Source organism: Delphinus delphis, chromosome 12, assembly GCF_949987515.2.
Source record: "Delphinus delphis chromosome 12, mDelDel1.2, whole genome shotgun sequence".
NCBI lineage: Eukaryota > Metazoa > Chordata > Mammalia > Artiodactyla > Delphinidae > Delphinus > Delphinus delphis.
In genome coordinates this window covers 63,776,131-63,793,812 of record NC_082694.2, presented here as the reverse complement: position 1 = coordinate 63,793,812, position 17,682 = coordinate 63,776,131, and the positions used below count along the sequence as shown (strand labels likewise).

Genomic DNA, 17,682 nt, shown 5'->3' with positions numbered 1-17,682 from the left:
CATTGCATTGTCCAGTCTTGTCTCTTATCGAATATTAGAAGTTACTTCATTCCTAATTTCCTCTGAGATTGGCTGAATGCAAGACTTAATGTTTTATTTCTAAAGCCCTGTTTACTTAGAAATAGAGGAAACCTTTCATGCAGTCCTTCCTGAGAAATTCATGTTATCAATCATTATTTTAAGGTTTTTATGTGTGGCATAATTTAATGCTGTTACAAGTCTATAGATTTTGAATCCAGGTTTTAGAAATGGATTTCTAAATGGAACCTCCATTGTTTTGGCATTCACACCCAACAAATCTCTCTCTCCAGTTATAGTCTGGCTACGTAAACAGCAGTGTGATGGAAGATGCTGGGAGTGACTGAACTTGGAAGGGGCAGCATTAGGTGAAGGTTGGGGGTGAGGGAACTTGATTGGTCTACAGCCTGTGAGTTTCCTTAGAGCATTAACATTTACAGGCGTCCCACAGAATGTAGACCCTGCCGAGACTAGACTTCATTACTTCCCTCTCCTCGACAAGTACAATTTAATTGAACATTAAGCAATTTGATCTCTTCCACCTAATAAATTGAGCAAATTCAATAAATATAAATCCTGCTAATGATAAAGCTGACCCTGGTGGGGCTGAGCTCACCAGCATTCACGGTTATTACTCTCCCTGGAATTTTAGTCAGAAATGCTTATTGCTGAACTAAGTACTTACCTGATACTTACAGTCTAGGGAATGTATTTAATAATTTTCTTCTAAGGGTTTCAGAAGGGCAGCTGTGGAATTGAAAGAGCATGGTTTTGCAGATAGACCAACAGAGTCAATCCTTCAACTAAGCTAGGACAGTTATGCTATAAATCTTAGCTTCCTTATCGGAAACAAAAGGAGCTAATTACAGTTATTTCATAGGATTCTGAGATTTAAAGGGAAAAGTGTGTGCAAAGGTACACAGCGCCTAGCACACAGGAGCTTAATAGTGCATGTTCGCCAACTTTCCTTTTTTCGATTGTTCTTTAGCAGGGATCGGTAGTAGGCAGCGTTTATGTGGTCCTTTCATTTCCCTAAGACTTTCTGATCTATTATATATGCCTATGACTCTGAGTTACCTTCCCTCCTCTGCTTCACCTGGCTGACCCCCTTCCTGTAGATGCTCATCTCCAAAGTGAAGGCTTCCCCAGCTCTTCCTGGCTGACTCTAGGCATTACCTCTTCTTCAAGCACTATTGCACATGTCAGTGTACGGTCGTTTTATCCTTCCTCTCTCTCTCTCCCAAACTCCACACTGCCTGTAATATTCTCAGCCTCTGGTTGGATGAGTGAGTCAATCACTGAATGGAGCAATGCACTGCCTTTAATGCTGCTAAGGCACAGTACCATAATCCTGTGCAATAGACACAGCTCAAAGGAAGGTATCTAGTCCGAAGAATAGGAAGCAGTAGGACTAGAACCCCGGGCTTTTGACTCTGGGTGCTTCTCTTTTTAGCAGGGGTCCCCAACCCCCAGGCCGCGGACTGGTACCGGGCCGCACAGCAGGAGGCGAGCGGCAGATGAGCGAGCGAAGCTTCATCTGCCGCTCCCCATCACTCGCATCACCACCTGAACCTCCCCCCAGTCCGTGGAAAAATTGTCTTCCACGAAACCTGTCCCTGGTGCCACAAAGGTTGGGGACTGCTGCTTTTTCGGATACCTAATTTTCTCTCACCACTCAGCAAGTTTTAACATCAGGAAAGCAGGTTTACTACCTGCTCACCAGGCACTGTGGATAAGAGTGTACTCTCTGAGAATAAGCATAAGCAGACAGACACCTAAACACATGTCCAGTTCCACAGGGTGTGGCATCAGCAGTAGAATCCTCTCTCTTATGTTCCTTCTTCTGTCATCAGTACTGGACGGTATGTTCTGTAAATGGTCAACATTTTTCTAATTCCATAGCTTTTGCTAATTTCAAAGAAAAGTGCCAATTATACTACTGGCTCAGCATGCGCTCAGGTAAATATTCGTTCCATTCTCCCTGTCTCCTTCCTCCGTTTCCTGGTGTGTATGTTTTCCAAACACCATCATCAATTAATAGTACATGTGGAGGCCTGTAGGAAAAACACCTGATCTAGAAGTTTCAGTAAAATATGACCCATTTTTCCTTATGCATATGAATTGGTCCTTCTCCTTTTTTTGAAAATCATGCACTTCAAACTTTAGAGCACTAGGTTTTCATCCCTGATGTGTGGAGAACAAAATGCAGCCTCTTCATCATTTCTAAAAGCAGCTGAATTTAATCTGCCTCAGTCAGACTTCACCTCCCAGTTTCCTCACATGCCTGATTGGCATTGTGATGTGTGACTGTCCAGACCAGCCCTACAGATGTGTCTGTCATAAGGAAGGAGATTTCCTGCCAGGATATGATAATGTGCTTCCCATTGCTGCTGACAGCGGGGGCCCCAGACCTCTTGGCTCCAGGGGGGCAATTTTTAAACTTTTTTTTCAATTTAGTATTAAAATCAAAGCAGTACCATCTGTCATGTGAATCTGCCATGGCAGGGAACTGAGCGTGATCCATGGCCTGGATCTTGTTTAGACCACGTAAGTGATGGCAGCCCACACCATCCCATGTGTGTCTTTCATAGCTTTGATCAAGAGCTTAGCATTTGTGCCTGCAGAGGTGAGGAGTGCAATGAGTGGGGGGACTTTGAGGTGTGAATATTTCTACTTCCTATTCATGTCACATTCATATTTGGCTAGATCCTGGACGGACACATTGTGTCCCAGAAATGGCATTTGCCTCACAAAGTACAAGCCCTGCTAAGCAGAGCTCTTCCTTTGCACCAAGCCCCAGACAACCAGGTGCTTAAATGTTGTCAACTTGCTTAAGTAAGGAGTGTCTTGCAGAAGGAAAAAAACTCTAGGGACAAAAAATGTGTTCATCTCGACATGTTGAGCTGGATGAAGTGGCAGCCAAGAGATTCTCATGGGCCGCCATCGGGAGCTGTGGCAACAGTTCAGGGATCTGCTATTCCCAGCTCCACAGCCTCAGCCAACCACAACTCACTGCCTCCCCAGCTGGACTATAGCCGTGACACAGCCCTAGGGATAACCGAGGCCAAGTGCCGCCAATCTCAGTGAGCTCTGGTGTGGCTCAGAGATCCAGCACATGTTAGAAAGGTGCATGTGCCCAGATCCTGGAGGAGACGCCTTACCCAGGATTCACTAGAAAACTCCACGATATTCCAGTTGTTGCCTTAAAAGATGATGAGAAACCTACTGGCTACTCAAGGCATTTCTAAAGGGGTCGAGCATATACTAACAACGGCTGAACATCAGTTTTTCCCCCTGTATTTTGAGTTTTGTTGATCTAGTGTTATAATGTGTTGTTGCTGATACCTTATCACTGTCTGATCAAGTGATTAAATTTGCCCAGGCAGTCAATAATTTTTGAGATGAAGACATCTTTCTCTGTTTACTGAGTTGGAGTTTTCCTCCATCTATTTAAAAATTTCAGATCTTGAAACAATATCTAAAAACATCTGGAGACTGTGCTTTCATTGCTCTTAATTTATTGTACAGGTCTTTGCCCATTGACAACTACGTTTAAAGTTTTGCTAACACTATGTTATATCAATCATTCTGATACCGTCTTTGCAAATCCTCATTTATTGCCAGGTGTTCAGCAGGGACATGAGTGATTTTACCTTAAAAAAAATGTAACCTCCATTTTCTTGGTGCTTCAAAATTTATGAACAGTTCCATAACATCATCTCATTTTTTAATACACCAGTGACAGAGAGGCAAACAGGAATTATCCCCATGTGACAGATGTGAAAACTGAGGCTTGCCCACAGTTGCTAAGCTGGAAAGTAAGTGGTACAGCCAGGACTTGAGCCCCGGCTTCTGCCTCCGAAGCCCATGTTCTTTTCATTATCCCGTGCTCATTTCACCCGTGACCCTGGCCAAGAATGAGAGCAGATGTGTGCAATGGGAGAGGCAGCATGGATGGATTAGGATAGACCCATCATGCTCCCAGAAAAATAACTCAAAATGCATGTCCTGGTGTTGATGGGACTGTAGCACATCTTCAAATACAAAAGAGAGTAGTACATTTAATATAGAAATGATGTTTTGATAACTGACCAAAAATCTTTAAGTTTGGATTGGTAACGTGTTAGATAAAGTGAAGCAGCAAAGGACATTAAGCTCTAGAAACTTGAGAAAAATGCATGTCCAGGGATGAAGGGAGGGGAAGGAAGATGCAGCAAACCGCAGAGGGTCCCCCGCCCATTACTCTCCTCTGCTTCCCTTTACGGCCTGGGTCACGTCCAAAGCCTTTCTTAGGAACTACTTGGTAGTCCCCAAACACAGCTTACAGTTTGCTTTTGTGATGCCTTTGGGTAAACTCTTTTTAGAATCCCAAATATCTTCTATTAAGTAAATCCTTCTCATCTACTTAGTTTCAGGTCAAGTGTTCCTTTTCTAGGAAGCTGTCCCTAAACATCACACAGGAACAGAAGTCCATTCCTCCTCCACTCCTCTCCCATTTGATCCCTTCCTTTTGTGATGTTAGACGGTGAGAGCTTGGAGGGTGGAGACCAGGTCATTTCTTGGTGGAAGAGGCATGGTCTGGGGAAAAGCCATGGGCCCGGGACTTGAGAGCGAGACGCTGAAGAGGAGCGTATGCTGCTCAGCCACCTCTGGACTTAGGTTTGCAAAATAAGAGCATGAATTAATTTTTTTTAATATCCACTCTTGATCACAACTGTTGCCTGGATACAAAATGTTGTCTCCCTTTCAGATGTACAACAAATATATATAAAAAGTCATGAGAGGGCTTCCCTGGTGGCGCAGTGGTTGAGAGTCCGCCTGCCGATGCAGGGGACACGGGTTCGTGCCCCGGTCCGGGAAGATCCCACATGCCACGGAGCGGCTGGGCCCGTGAGGCATGGCCGCTGAGCCTGCGCGTCCGGAGCCTGTGCTCCACAACGGGAGAGCCACAACAGTGAGAGGCCCGCGTACCGCCAAAGAAAAAAAAGTCATGAGAGAAAATGACCTCAGTGTGTGAAACTTGTAAACATTTCTGCGATCTTGCCTTTGCAGGGAAATCCTTAATTCTTCGCTTTCAAACCCGAAGCAGAACTGACAACCATTTGTGTTCTCTTTGTTTGAAGCTTTATTTTTGTGAGTCAACGGTCTTTTTCCAGGTTTAGCTATTTCCTTAATGAAATTAATATTTCTCATGAAGTGGTTTCGTGAGGAAGTGCTCGGCGATGTCTGGGATGGGGGTGTGCGCCATTCCTGGAATGCTTCCTGCAAGAAGAATTTTAGGAAGGGGCAGCCATGATCCTACCCTGTCTAGGGGTTCAGGGTCTTTTCTGCTTTTACGCTCCCATTTTGCACTTTAGGGGAGAATGTGCGGGTGTGTGCACGTGCATGCATGCGCAGACACACACATACCTCACACACACCTTTGACTCCTTTAAGAGGAAGGTGATGGAAGAAAGCCTTGAGAGTTCACACGCTTGCCTCAGTGCTTTTCTTTAGTTTTGTTACAGAAGGAACTAAAATAGAGGAATACTCCTTCAATCTGTGGTCCAGGCAAGTGTGGCTGCTGCCTGGTGTGGCTTCCCTGAGTGTCCAGCCAGTCCTGGGGCCGGCTGACCTGCAGCTCTCAGTTCCGGCAGAGATGTTGAAGTCTAGGTAGCCCCAGAATTTTCACCAACTGCTAGATGAATCCTCAGGCAGTATATTTTCTATAAAATGTGCATTCAGAGCATGAAGATATCTCTTCTAAAGCTTTCCTCTCTAGACCTTCTAAATAACTCTGCTCCAAAGTACGGGTAAGAGCCCGAGGCCATGAAATGCACTGAAAGCACAATCATCCCCGAACATGTGGAGAACCAAGATCCCATGTGCTATAGGTGGGTCCTGTGAGGAGGACTAAAGGGGGAGTTAAGTCAGATGGCCATGGGAATGGGAATGTGGCCTCAAGAAGTGGTAACTGCAGATGAATTTAGCTAAGGTGCAGAAGAGGCAAAGACAAGAATTACAAAGGAGCTAAGGTAGATGTAGGAGAGGAAGAATGTTAAGTGTACCCCCTTCAGCCGCATGATTGAGTTCAAGTATGGTGCTGCCTCATACCAGTTGTCGTTTAGCCACTCCATGCTTCTACTTCCCATTGGTAAAATGGAGATAATAGTAGCTTTTCATAGGGTGGTGTAAATATTTTACTGAATTAATGTGTATTAAGTGCTTAAAACAGTATCTGGCACAGAGCAAACATTATACAACTCTTAGCTATTGTTACTAGTACCATTACGTCACTATTACTGTTATGATGAGATAATCATCACTGCTATAATGTTATTCATAAGGGACCAGGTCTTGAGTAGAGAAGTATAATAGTAGGGACTAAATTCAAATGGTACTTAGTTGCATCTTCATTTGGTTGTGTCTCATTTTTGGATCACCAGAGATGCACTTTTTTCTCTATTGAGTGGAAAAGTTTATCTCTGTATGAATGACTACTCTATACGCTTTAAATGTTTTGATGAAAACACCTGATGGGTTCAGATAAAGCCATTCTTCCAAAAGGCTTGCAGCACTCTCCGATGGCTCATGTTTTCAGTCCTTTACTCTCCTGGGATACATTCTACCAACTGTTCAGCTACTGTGTTGGGTCTGCTGTTCAGAATCTTAATTATGCCGTACAGCATGAATTGTATGTGGATGAATAGAGCACCCATAAGGAATATTGAGATGTTTCAGGATCAGGGGTGTGTGTGGGAGATGGGGCACGTGGTGACTGGGTGCATCCAGGTGCGAGCAAACAGCGATGGTGTGTCACGCTCATTGTCATTTCCTTCTTAGATGACTATGCCCAGCTGTGTAACATCCCCGTCACGGGACGCCGGCAGCCATATGGACAGGATGCCTTGGTCGACTTCAGTGAACAGTACGCTCCCGAAGCTGATCCCTACTTCATTCAGGACCGTAAGCAACCTTTTTAGTTACTTTGGAACTAAATTGTGGTTCTGAAGTTTAGTCAGTGGTTCTCAAAATGTAGTCCCTGAGAACTTGTAAGAAATGCAAATTTGCGAGCTATGCTGTAGGCCTGCTGAATCAGATACCGGGGTGAGACCCACCAATCGGCTTTACCAGCCCTCTGAGTAAGCCCTACGTACACTCAAGTTTGAGAACCACCGGATCAGATTATGAGTCTCACTGGTGGGAATGCTATTACGTTTATTTTCTTTTATTTATTTATTTTTTGAGTTTTTATTTATTTTTATAAATTTATTTGTTTTTATTTTTGGCTGTGTTGGGTCTTTGTTCTGTGCACAGGCTTTCTCTAGTTGCAGCGAGTGGTGCACGGGCTTCTCATTCTTGTGGCCTCTCCTGCTGCAGAGCACAGGCTCTAGAGCGCAGGCTCAGTAGTCGTGGCACATGGGCTTAGTGGCTCCGCGGCATGTGGGAATCTTCCCGGGCCAGGGATCGAACCCGTGTCCCCTGCATTGGCGGGCAGATTCCCACCCACTGTGCCACCAGGGAAGCCCTATTTATTTTTTTATACAGCAGGTTCTTATTAGTCATCAGTTTTACACACATCAGGGTATACATGTCAATCCCAATCTCCCATGCATCACACCACCACCCCAACCCGCCCCCCCACCACTTTCCCCCCTTGGTGTCCATACATTTGTTCTCTACATCTGTGTCTCTATTTCTGCCCTGCAAACCAGTTCATCTGTACCATTTTTCTAGGATCCAAATATATGCGTTAATATATGATATTTTTCTCTTTCTGACTTACTTTACTCTGTATGAGAGTCTCTAGATCCATCCACGTCTCAACAAATGACCCAATTTCGTTCCTTTTTATAGCTGAGTAATATTCCATTGTATATATGTACCACATCTTCTTTATCCATTTGTCTGTCGATGGGCATTTAGGTTGCTTCCATGACCTGGCTATTGTAAATAGTGCTGCAGTGAACATTGGGGTGCATGTGTCTTTTTGAATTATGGTTTTCTCTGGGTATATGTCCAGTAGTGGGATTGCTGGATCATATGGGAATTCTATTTTTAGCTTTTTAAGGAACCTCCATACTGTTCTCCATAGTGGCTGTATCAATTTACATTCCCACTAACAGTGCAAGAGGGTTCCCTTTTCTCCACACCCTCTCTAGCATTTGTTGTTTGTAGATTTTCTGATGATGTCCATTCTAACTGGTGTGAGGTGATACCTCATTGTAGTTTTGATTTGCATTTCTCAATTAGTGATGTTGAGCTGCTTTTCATGTGCTTCTTGGCCATCTGTGTGTCTTTGGAGAAATGTCTATTTAGCTCTTCTGCCCGTTTTTGGATTGGGTTGTTTTTTTTTTTTAATATTGAGCTGCATTAGCTGTTTATATATTTTGGAGATTAATCCTTTGTCCGTTGCTTCGTTTGCAAATATTTTATCCCATTCTGAGGGCTGTCTTTTCGTCTTGTTTATGGTTTCCTTTGCTGTGTAAAAGCTTTGAAGTTTCATTAGGTCCCATTTGTTTACTTTTGTTTTTATTTCCATTGCTCTAGGAGGTGGATCAAAAAATATCTTGCTGTGATTTATGTCAAAGAGTGTTCTTACATGTTTTCCTCTAAGAGTTTTATAGCATCTGGTCTTACATTTAGGTCTCGAATCCATTTTGAGTTTATTTTTGTGTATGGTGTTAGGGAGTGTTCTCATTTCATTCTTTTACATGCAGCTGTCCAGTTTTCCCAGCACCACTTATTGAAGAGACTGTCTTGTATATCCTTGCCTCCTTTGTCATAGATTAGCTGACCATAGGTGTGTGGGTTTATCTCTGGGCTTTCTATCTTGTTCCATTAATCTATATTTCTGTTTTTGAGCCAGTACCATATTGTCCTGATTACTGTAGCTTTGTAGTATAGTACAAAGTCAGGGACTCTGATTCCTCCAGCTCTGCTTTTTTCCCTCAAGACTGCTTTGGCTATTTGGGGTCTTTTGTGTCTCCATACAAATTTTAAGATTTTTTGTTCTAGTTCTGCAAAAAATGCCATTGGTAATTTGATAGGGATTGCATTGAATCTGTAGATTGCTTTGGGATGTTTATTTTCTTTAAAGAAAATGTTATTTGTTATAACTTCCATGACAAAATCATTTTTTTACCCATGAAGTGGTGGCCTAGTTTAAGGGTCAGTTTTCTTGATAGCTTGGTTATTGTATTGCAGTCTTTTTTCATACAAGGAAATGGTAAATATTAACTGTACTGAGTTGATTTTTTTTAACATCTTTATTGTAGTTGCTTTACAATGTTGTTGTGTTACTTTCTGCTGTATAACAAAGTGAATCAGCTATACGTATACATATATCCCAATATCCCCTTCCGTCTTGGTCTCCCTCCCACGCTCCCTATCCCACCTCTCTAGGTGGTCACATAGCACTGAGCTGATCACCCTGTGCTATGCAGCTGCTTCCCACTAGCTATCTACTTACATTTGGTAGTGTATATATGTCAATGCCTCTCTCTCATTTCATCCCAGTTTACCCTTCCCCCTCCCCATGTCCTCAAGTCCATTCTCTTAGAATGGGAGATAAAACGATTGCTCTCCTGGTCAGAGATTAATCTTTAGAATTCACTTGTGAGGGGGTTTATTAAGTAAGAAAGGATGTGTGATGCTTTTCCTGGATTTGTGAGCAGACTTTTCAAATGGGAGGTGGAGTGTGTATGTGTGAATCCTGTTCCCATTTAGAAAGTAAATGCCTAAATGTACAACCAGAGTGTCCCGGATATGAAGCCACATAAGCTAAATATGTCTGTGGGAGAGACCAGAGCTTTCACATACAGACTAATTATGTGAAGTCTGAAAAATGGGATGGTACAAATTGAAATATCAGTAGATAATGGGTTGTCTGCCTTCAAGAATGGGACTAGAGCAGTGGCGTCCAGGTGCCTGTTCCACATCCTACATAGGGGGCCTCATTGCAGCAAGTGAAGCTGCTCCAGATTTTCAAGACAGAATCCCTGCAGACCAGGTAGTTGGGGTTAGGACTTCGGGGACACTGCTGAAATTATAAAATACAGCAATGCTCTTCTTTCTTTGGGACCTTTCACCTGTGCACAAAGCAAACTAGCTGTGACCTGGGTCCTGAGGAGCAACACAAGCTTTGTGGCTGCCTCTGGAGCTACTTCAGTTCTGAGCCAAAGAGTGTTTTCCTCCTTTCCCTTCCCTCCTTTTGTTTTTTAAAGTATGCAGTATATTGATCCTTCAGCCAAATTAAAACTGCTTTAAAATTTACGTGAAAACAGCATTCTATTAAATCAGCTGGGTTGGGTCTTCTAGACCTGAGTGGATCTAGAGCATTGCCAGCATCCAGAAGGACCCCTGGTTCCCCTTTTCCCAGCCACCCTCCCACCCCCTCAGGGTAACCACTATCCTAACACCTTAGATCAGTGGTCCCCAACCTTTTTGGCACCAGGGACCGGTTTTGTGGAAGACAATTTTTCCACAGATGTGGGGGGGGGGGGGGGGGCGTGGTTGCAGGATGATTCAAGCTCATTACATTCATTGTGCACATTATTACATTGTAATATATAATGAAATAATTATACAACTCACCATAATGCTAACAGGAGGTGGAGCTCAGGCAGTAATGCGAGCAATGGGGAGCGGCAGATGAAGCGCCACTCACTTGCCCACTGCTCACCTCCTGCTGTGCGGCCCAGTTCCTAACAGGCCATGGACCAGTACCGGTCTGTAGCCCAGGGGTTGGGGACCCCTGCCTTAGGTTTTCTTTAATCAACCACAAATAATCATGCACTACTTCAAGAAATGTGCTTAAATACATTGACAGCTATAAGCCTGTGCCCTTATGATTTCTACACTTCTGTGTATATATTTATAGGTCAGTAAACATTTACTTTAAAAAAAAAGGGAGAAGAAATATTAAAGTTGCAAGAAAGTACAGTTTGCCTGCCCCATAAATCCAAAATACCAGGGTAAATCTACATGTAACTCTGACGCAATCCCATGGCTTGTGTGTGCAGCCTCTAATGCATTATAGTTCAGATGCCAGGAATTTTAATGGTGAAGTGTTCTGGCTTATGTAGTTTTTTTTTAAGTTGTCATTGCTTTAAAACTTTTAAAATTCACTACAAATGTTAAGAAATAAGCATGTTGGTATCAGGTCAATTTCCTGTTTAGCAACATAGGAAGTTGCAGATGCAGTTCGAAGACCCCCCAGGTTTGACTACGTAACGGCCTTTAAATTTCTTACAAGTTGCAGAGAAATAGCTCCTCCTTCCTAGACCAGGATCAAAGGCTCTCTGGCCCTACTGAAGACATAAAATCGTATGAGGTAAGATAGTAAAAGAGAGGCTGAACCACACCACCACCTTTATTATTCATCATCTTGTGCCTCTGCTAATGACTGGTGTCACCTTTAGTTAGAGCAGTATTTCTAAAACTGGAATTTTCTAGAGCAGAGATCAACTTTTTCTATAAATGGCCAGACAGTAAAATTTGTAGGCTTTGCAGGCTATATAGTCTCTTTTGTAGCTACTCAACTGTGCTCTGGAATCAGGAAAGCAGCCACAGACAGATATTAGCAAATAGGTGAGGCTGTGTTCCAGTAAACTTCATTTATAAAAATAGGTAGCAGGCCCACTTTAGAGCACGGGCTGTCCTTTGCTGACTGCTGTTGTTTTAGAGTCCTGTAGAAGTATTTTGGGGAGTCTGATTAATGCGTGTGTAGGAGTTTCAAATTTTAATTTCATGTTTTAACTTCTATAATAAACATAATTTTACTAGTTAAAATGGACTTTACTGTGTTACCTGGACTTTGAAATATTTCCATAGGTTGACTTTCTTGTCAATATTTCTCAAACTGGCTTCAGGATCTGCTGACAGTCTTGATGCCCAGTCGTATTTTTTTTCCTTTTTAGATGCATTACTTAATTTTTAAAATCATTGTTAGACCTTACAGCCCTGCATAAGAAATGATATTTTGCTGCCCCCTGCAGTTCGACTGGAGAATTACTTCAAAGGCCAGATGTAGAGTTCTGACCCTAGGTTGATTTTTTTTTTTCCCCTTAAAAGCTAATACGTGGGGCTTCCCTGGTGGTGCAGTGGTTAAGAATCTGCCTGCGAATGCAGGGGACACAGGTTCAAGCCCTGGTCCAGGAAGATCCCACATGCTGCGGAGCAACTAAGCCTGTGCGCCACAATGACTGAGCCTGTGCTCTAGAGCCCATGAGCCACAACTGCTGAAGCCTGCGCTAGAGCCCGTGCTCTGCAACGAGAGAAGCCACTGCAATGAGAAGCCCACACACTGCAACGAAGAGTAGCCCACACTCGCTGCAACTACAGAAAACCTTGCACAGCAATGAAGACCCAACAGCCAAAAACAAATTTATAAAAAAAAAAAGCAAATACATGCTGCCTTCAGAAGGTGGGGGAGAGGATAAGACCCCCACATCAACAATGTGTTTGGGTCACCGTGGATTTACAACTTTCTAGAAACAGAGGAAAATATTCTTGATGCCTGGCTACATTGTTTTTGTACTACTAAACTCTAGCTCCGAATCAGTTTAAAGATATCTTTAAAAAAAAGAGCCAAACAAGAGCTTCTTTGTTTCTTTAAAAGAATTTTGGTTTTCTAAACAGAAATATGTATTTCTCGTTTATCAGGATGTTGTGAGTTCCTTTTACTGCCTTTATCCTTTGATCCCCCAAGAGCCCTTTTGTAAGGCTCATTCCAAAGCCAGAGCAAACAGACCTCACGCGGCAAGCCAGCCTGGGTTTTCTCCGCTCCTGGGAACTCCCCATGAAAGAGCACTGCCTCCAATGCTGTGCGTCTTAGCAAATGTCTACTCTCATAGTGAGTTCCATCGGTTCTATCCTGAAAGATGTTCTGACATTTACCCTACTGAGAACTCAGGAAATTTAAAATCTTAGACAAAAAATTTTAATAATTAAGGGCAAAAAAATACCCTACTTGCTGTATCATTTTATGTGATTTTAGTGTAGAACAACAGAATTCAAGATGTGGGGCTAATCTGTACAACCTACACAAGATTGGTAATAGTTTGCTTAATATCGTGTACAGATATATTCACTTAAATTTTAATGCTATCTTTAAGGAATGGGAAATATGTATGTATGATGAACCATAACCTTAATGATCATAAAAAACAGTGTAAGAGGTTGAAAATTTGTAACTTGCCTCCTGTCCTTTCCCTTCCAGGTTTTTTAAATAGCTTTGAGGAGTTGCAGGCTGAAGAATGTGGCATCCTCAACGGCTGTGAAAACGGGCGCTGTGTCAGGGTGCAGGAGGGTTACACCTGTGATTGCTTTGATGGGTATCACTTGGATATGGCCAAGATGACCTGTGTTGGTAAGAATCATATGTATTTGATGGGAAATTACTCTTTTCCTGAATGCCCTGTGGCTGGACCTCAGACAATCTAGTACATTTAAGATTTGCAGAGTTTCAGTTTGGGAAGATGAGAAAAGTTCTGGAGATGGACAGTGGTGACGATTACACAAAAATGTGAAGGTACTTAATGCCACTGGACTCTCCACTCAAAAGTGGTTAAAATGGTCAATTTTATGTTCCATATATTTTACCACAAATTTTTAAAAAGTTGGTATTTAAGAATTCATATAAATGGTACATACCTATGGAGGAAAGGCCAGAAAGTTTGGGGTAATTAGTTTGACTCTTTTAAATTGAGCTTTTGACTCTGCAGCAAATGTTTTCCCTGAATACCTGACACCAGCAAGAGGGGAATATAGATGAAAAAGAAAATACAACTTCCATTTTAGAGAAAGTTCTTTTCATAACTCTCACGTTGCCTTCCCTCTTACTTTTAAGAGAAGAGTAAAAATATGTTTATCCTTACCGTGTGATTGAGGATGTGTTCCTGAGCCTGCTGGCCTCCTTGCTAAATGACCCTTGACTTGTAGCATTTTTTTCCTCTATTTTTGTGGCTGTTTTGCTCCGTCGTGTAGTTTCCCCACTTCAATTTTGTTAGTCCCAATCTGAAGTGGGTCTAAAAAAAAAGGTAACCTGGGTTATTAAAGGTGTTTCAAGTATTAAAGGTGTTTCAAGTGCATAGAGCCTTTCTTTCCTGTGGAAAGAAATCTAAGAAAGTAACTTAAACCTTTAGAGAGGCTGCTCAGAGGCTCTCTTTATTTCTCTTGACAACCTAACAGTTCTTCGGCATGTGCAGAGAGGAATTTAGAAGTAGGATAGTTGTTCCAGCTTCCTTAAGGTTTGACTATAAAAAGTCAAGCTGACAAAATGGTCCTTGTTGTGTTAAATAACAAACAGGGAAAGAAATTCTAGAACCTCCTGGATAATCACCTTTTTAAGATCTATAAAGTAGTATTTCTCTTGCATGTAATTGAAAGACAATAATGGGAAAGACTGCAGTTTACTGGGGGGAGAGCACAGAACAGCCAGGCTGTGTTCAGGCCGGATGCCTAAGGTAGGGTGTAGATTGCATTTCCTCCTGGAGCAATGTTGAAGCTTGCTAACCTGCGTGGTTTGGCTTATTGCAGATGTCAACGAATGTGATGAGTTGAACAACCGGATGTCTCTCTGCAAGAATGCCAAGTGTATCAACACCGAAGGTTCCTATAAGTGTGTGTGTCTGCCCGGCTTTGTACCTTCCGACAAGCCAAACTACTGCACTCCATTGAATACCGCCTTGAATTTAGAAAAAGACAGTGACCTGGAGTAAAAGTGAAGCTACATAACCTAAACCTGTATACTCTGCACTGTGTAAAGGAGAAAGAGAAATGTATTATACTTCAGACATTTCACTTGACCCAGAATGTTGGAAATACGGAAACATCATGGAATTGTATATCCTCAGAAGCGAAAGGATTCAGTGTGAGCCTGACTTGTGTGACAGACCAAATGGACATTTCTCTGAAAAAACAGTATATATAGTCTGTTCATATGTAAAATTCAGTGGAAAAGAGGCAGAACAGTGCTATTATTTTAAACAGAAGGTTGTATTATTATGTTTTTTGTTTTGATATTTTTTACTATTGCTTGATTAAATCTGGCATTTAAATAGTGGTGGAAATATTTTATATAATTTTCATTTTTTGGTTATGCAGTTCCTTGGCTACTGTTTCTTTCAAATGTCAAGTGCAAAAGCCTTTGATAAAATATTGTTTAAACTATTATAAGTATTGTTACACAGGGTTATGCTATTCCTGGTCTGGAACATTTTTAAAATCCAAATTGTCCTGTGGAGCAGGCAGTGATTAATTGTTTCAAAACTTTTATACACATTTGGAGAAAAGTACTTTATATTTACAATGTGGTATCTGATTTTAATGTCCATTTTTAGCCAAGCTGCTGGTAGGTGTTCATTGGATCCCTTTCCTACAAATGGAAGAACTAATGAGCTTACATTAGTGTTTGTTACAATGTGTAAAGTAGGACCAGCAAATTTTAAAACTTGATGATCCCAATATATTTACCATTGTATGTTAAAGCAAAATAAATCACCATTTTTTTAGAAAATTTCTACATCCGAGTAATGTCAATGACCATGTGCACACAAGTTGTTCCCGACCACCCCACTCTATCAATGGTCTTCTATGAATGTAGAGTGTTTTACAGGTTAATTATTACATTTGTTAGATACTGTTATGGGTGGAATTGTGTCCCTGGAATTCATGTTGAGTCATGTCCCCTCAGTACCTCAGACTATGACTGTATTTTTAGATGAGCTAATTAAGGTTGAAGAAGGTCACCGGGGTGGGCCCTAATCCAATAGGACTGGTGCTCTTATATGAAATTAGGACATACACAGGAAGATCCTGGGAAGGCACAGGGGGCCGACAGCCATCTACAAGCCAAGGAGAGAGGCCTAAGAAGAAAATTCTATAATACCTCGATCTTGAACTTCTAGCCTCCAGAATTAAAAATAAATAAATTTAAGCCACCCAGTCTGTGGTACTTTGACAGCCTTTAGCAAATGAATACAGATGCATAACATAGGAAGAATAGCTTTCAGTGTTCCAAGCCTTACTTAATACAAATCCACAGTCATACAGTTGTCTTATTTAACCTGAATTTCAGAATCTTTTTTTTAAGACTTTTTTGATGTGGACCATTTTCGAAGTCTCTATTGAATTTGTTACAATATTGCGTCTGTTCCATGTTTCAGCTTTTTGGCCGTGAGGAATGTGGGATCCCAGCTCCCTGACCAGGGATCAATCCCGCACCCCCTGCATTGAAAGGCGAAGTCCCAACCACTGGACCACTGGGGAAATCCCTCAGAATCATTTTTAATAAGAGCATCTGAGTTTTCAGAAACAAACTATGGACAGGCATACTCAGCAGAAAATATCCCCATTTAACATTTTCTTGTAAGACAGGCTTTTGGATTTTAGCATCTGCCATAGGAGGAATGGTACATCTAAAATGTCCATGTCCTCTACCACCGAGAGCCCTATGACCGGGCACCAACCGCTGTCCCTGCCTTCCCAGGAGCTTGCACGGGCCACGCACCCGCACACCCCATCAAGGGGATAATGGCCAGCACACGGTAAGGAAAAAGGACGCCCGAACTAAAAGCAGCTCTCACACCAAAAAACTATTAAACGTACACAAACCACACAGGAACACTCCCGCTTATAAACAGACCTCCAAGATTACAGTAATTGTTTCTTCTCAACTCACAGAGTAAGAAATATAGTATAAGCAAAATGAAGAAGCAGAGGAACCACTCCCACTTAAAAGACCAAGAGAATTCCCCTGAAGGAACAAACAGTGAAACAGACCTCTTCAGTCTAATAGACACCGAGTTCAAAAAGGAGGTAATGAAAATACTGAAGGAATTAAGAAAGGCTATCAACAGAAATGCAGATTCCTGTAAAAAGGAACTCGAAATTAAGGTGGAGCCAAGAAAAATTAGAAAATTCATTTGCCAAGACAGAAGCTGAGCTCAAGGCAATGAATAGCAGGATGAATACATTAAGTCCCCTACATACGAACCTTCAAGTTGCGAAATTTCCAAGATGTGAACATGCGTTCCATCAACGTCAGGCGTGAGTGAAATTGCAGCTTGCCCTCCGTCTCCTGTTGCTGATGATCCTACCATCTCCCACCTCCTCTCCCTCCTCCAGTCAGTAACTCTTCTTGCCTGTTCACTCAACACCAGCCCCTGTATGCCAGCTCTTGTACTGTACTACTGTACTTCTCAAGCTACTGTACTGTAAGATTAAAAATGTTTTATTTTTGTGTTTATTTTTTATGTATTAGTTGTAAATACATTATTATGTATTATTTGAAAAGTATTATAAACCTATTATAGTAGAGTACTATATAGCTGATTGTGTTAGTTGGGTACCTAGGCTAACTTCGTTGGACTTACGAACAAATGAGACTTAATGAATGCACTCTTGGAACAGAACTCATTTGTATGTAGGGCACTTACTGTACATAATGCAGAAGAAAGAATAAGTGATCTGCAAGATAGAATACAGTGATGGAAATTACCCAATCAGAACAGAAGACAGCCAAATGAAAAAAGATGAAAGCAATATAAGAGACCTATGGAATAATATAATAAATATGACCAATATAATGTAAAAAAATACAAAGCTTGCCAGTCTGTGCATAATAGGGATTTCAGAAAGAGAAGAAAGAGAAAAGGGGATTAAAAATGTATTTGAAGAAAT

General features: G+C 41.8%; 1 protein-coding gene across 12 annotated transcripts in view; it reads left to right on the top strand.

Annotated features, from left to right (window-relative positions):
* Window positions 1-15,517, top strand: part of LTBP1 (latent transforming growth factor beta binding protein 1) — a 461,631-nt gene extending 446,114 nt beyond the window's left edge. For all 12 annotated transcript variants that reach the window (XM_060026845.1, XM_060026844.1, XM_060026842.1 and 9 more), the window contains 3 exons: window positions 6,841-6,963; window positions 13,220-13,369; window positions 14,539-15,517. In XM_060026845.1, coding sequence (XP_059882828.1) covers window positions 6,841-6,963; window positions 13,220-13,369; window positions 14,539-14,720 — 455 coding nt within the window. In that variant the 3' untranslated portion in view covers window positions 14,721-15,517. The remainder of the gene's footprint in view (window positions 1-6,840; window positions 6,964-13,219; window positions 13,370-14,538) is intronic.
* Window positions 15,518-17,682: the final 2,165 nt, after the last annotated feature.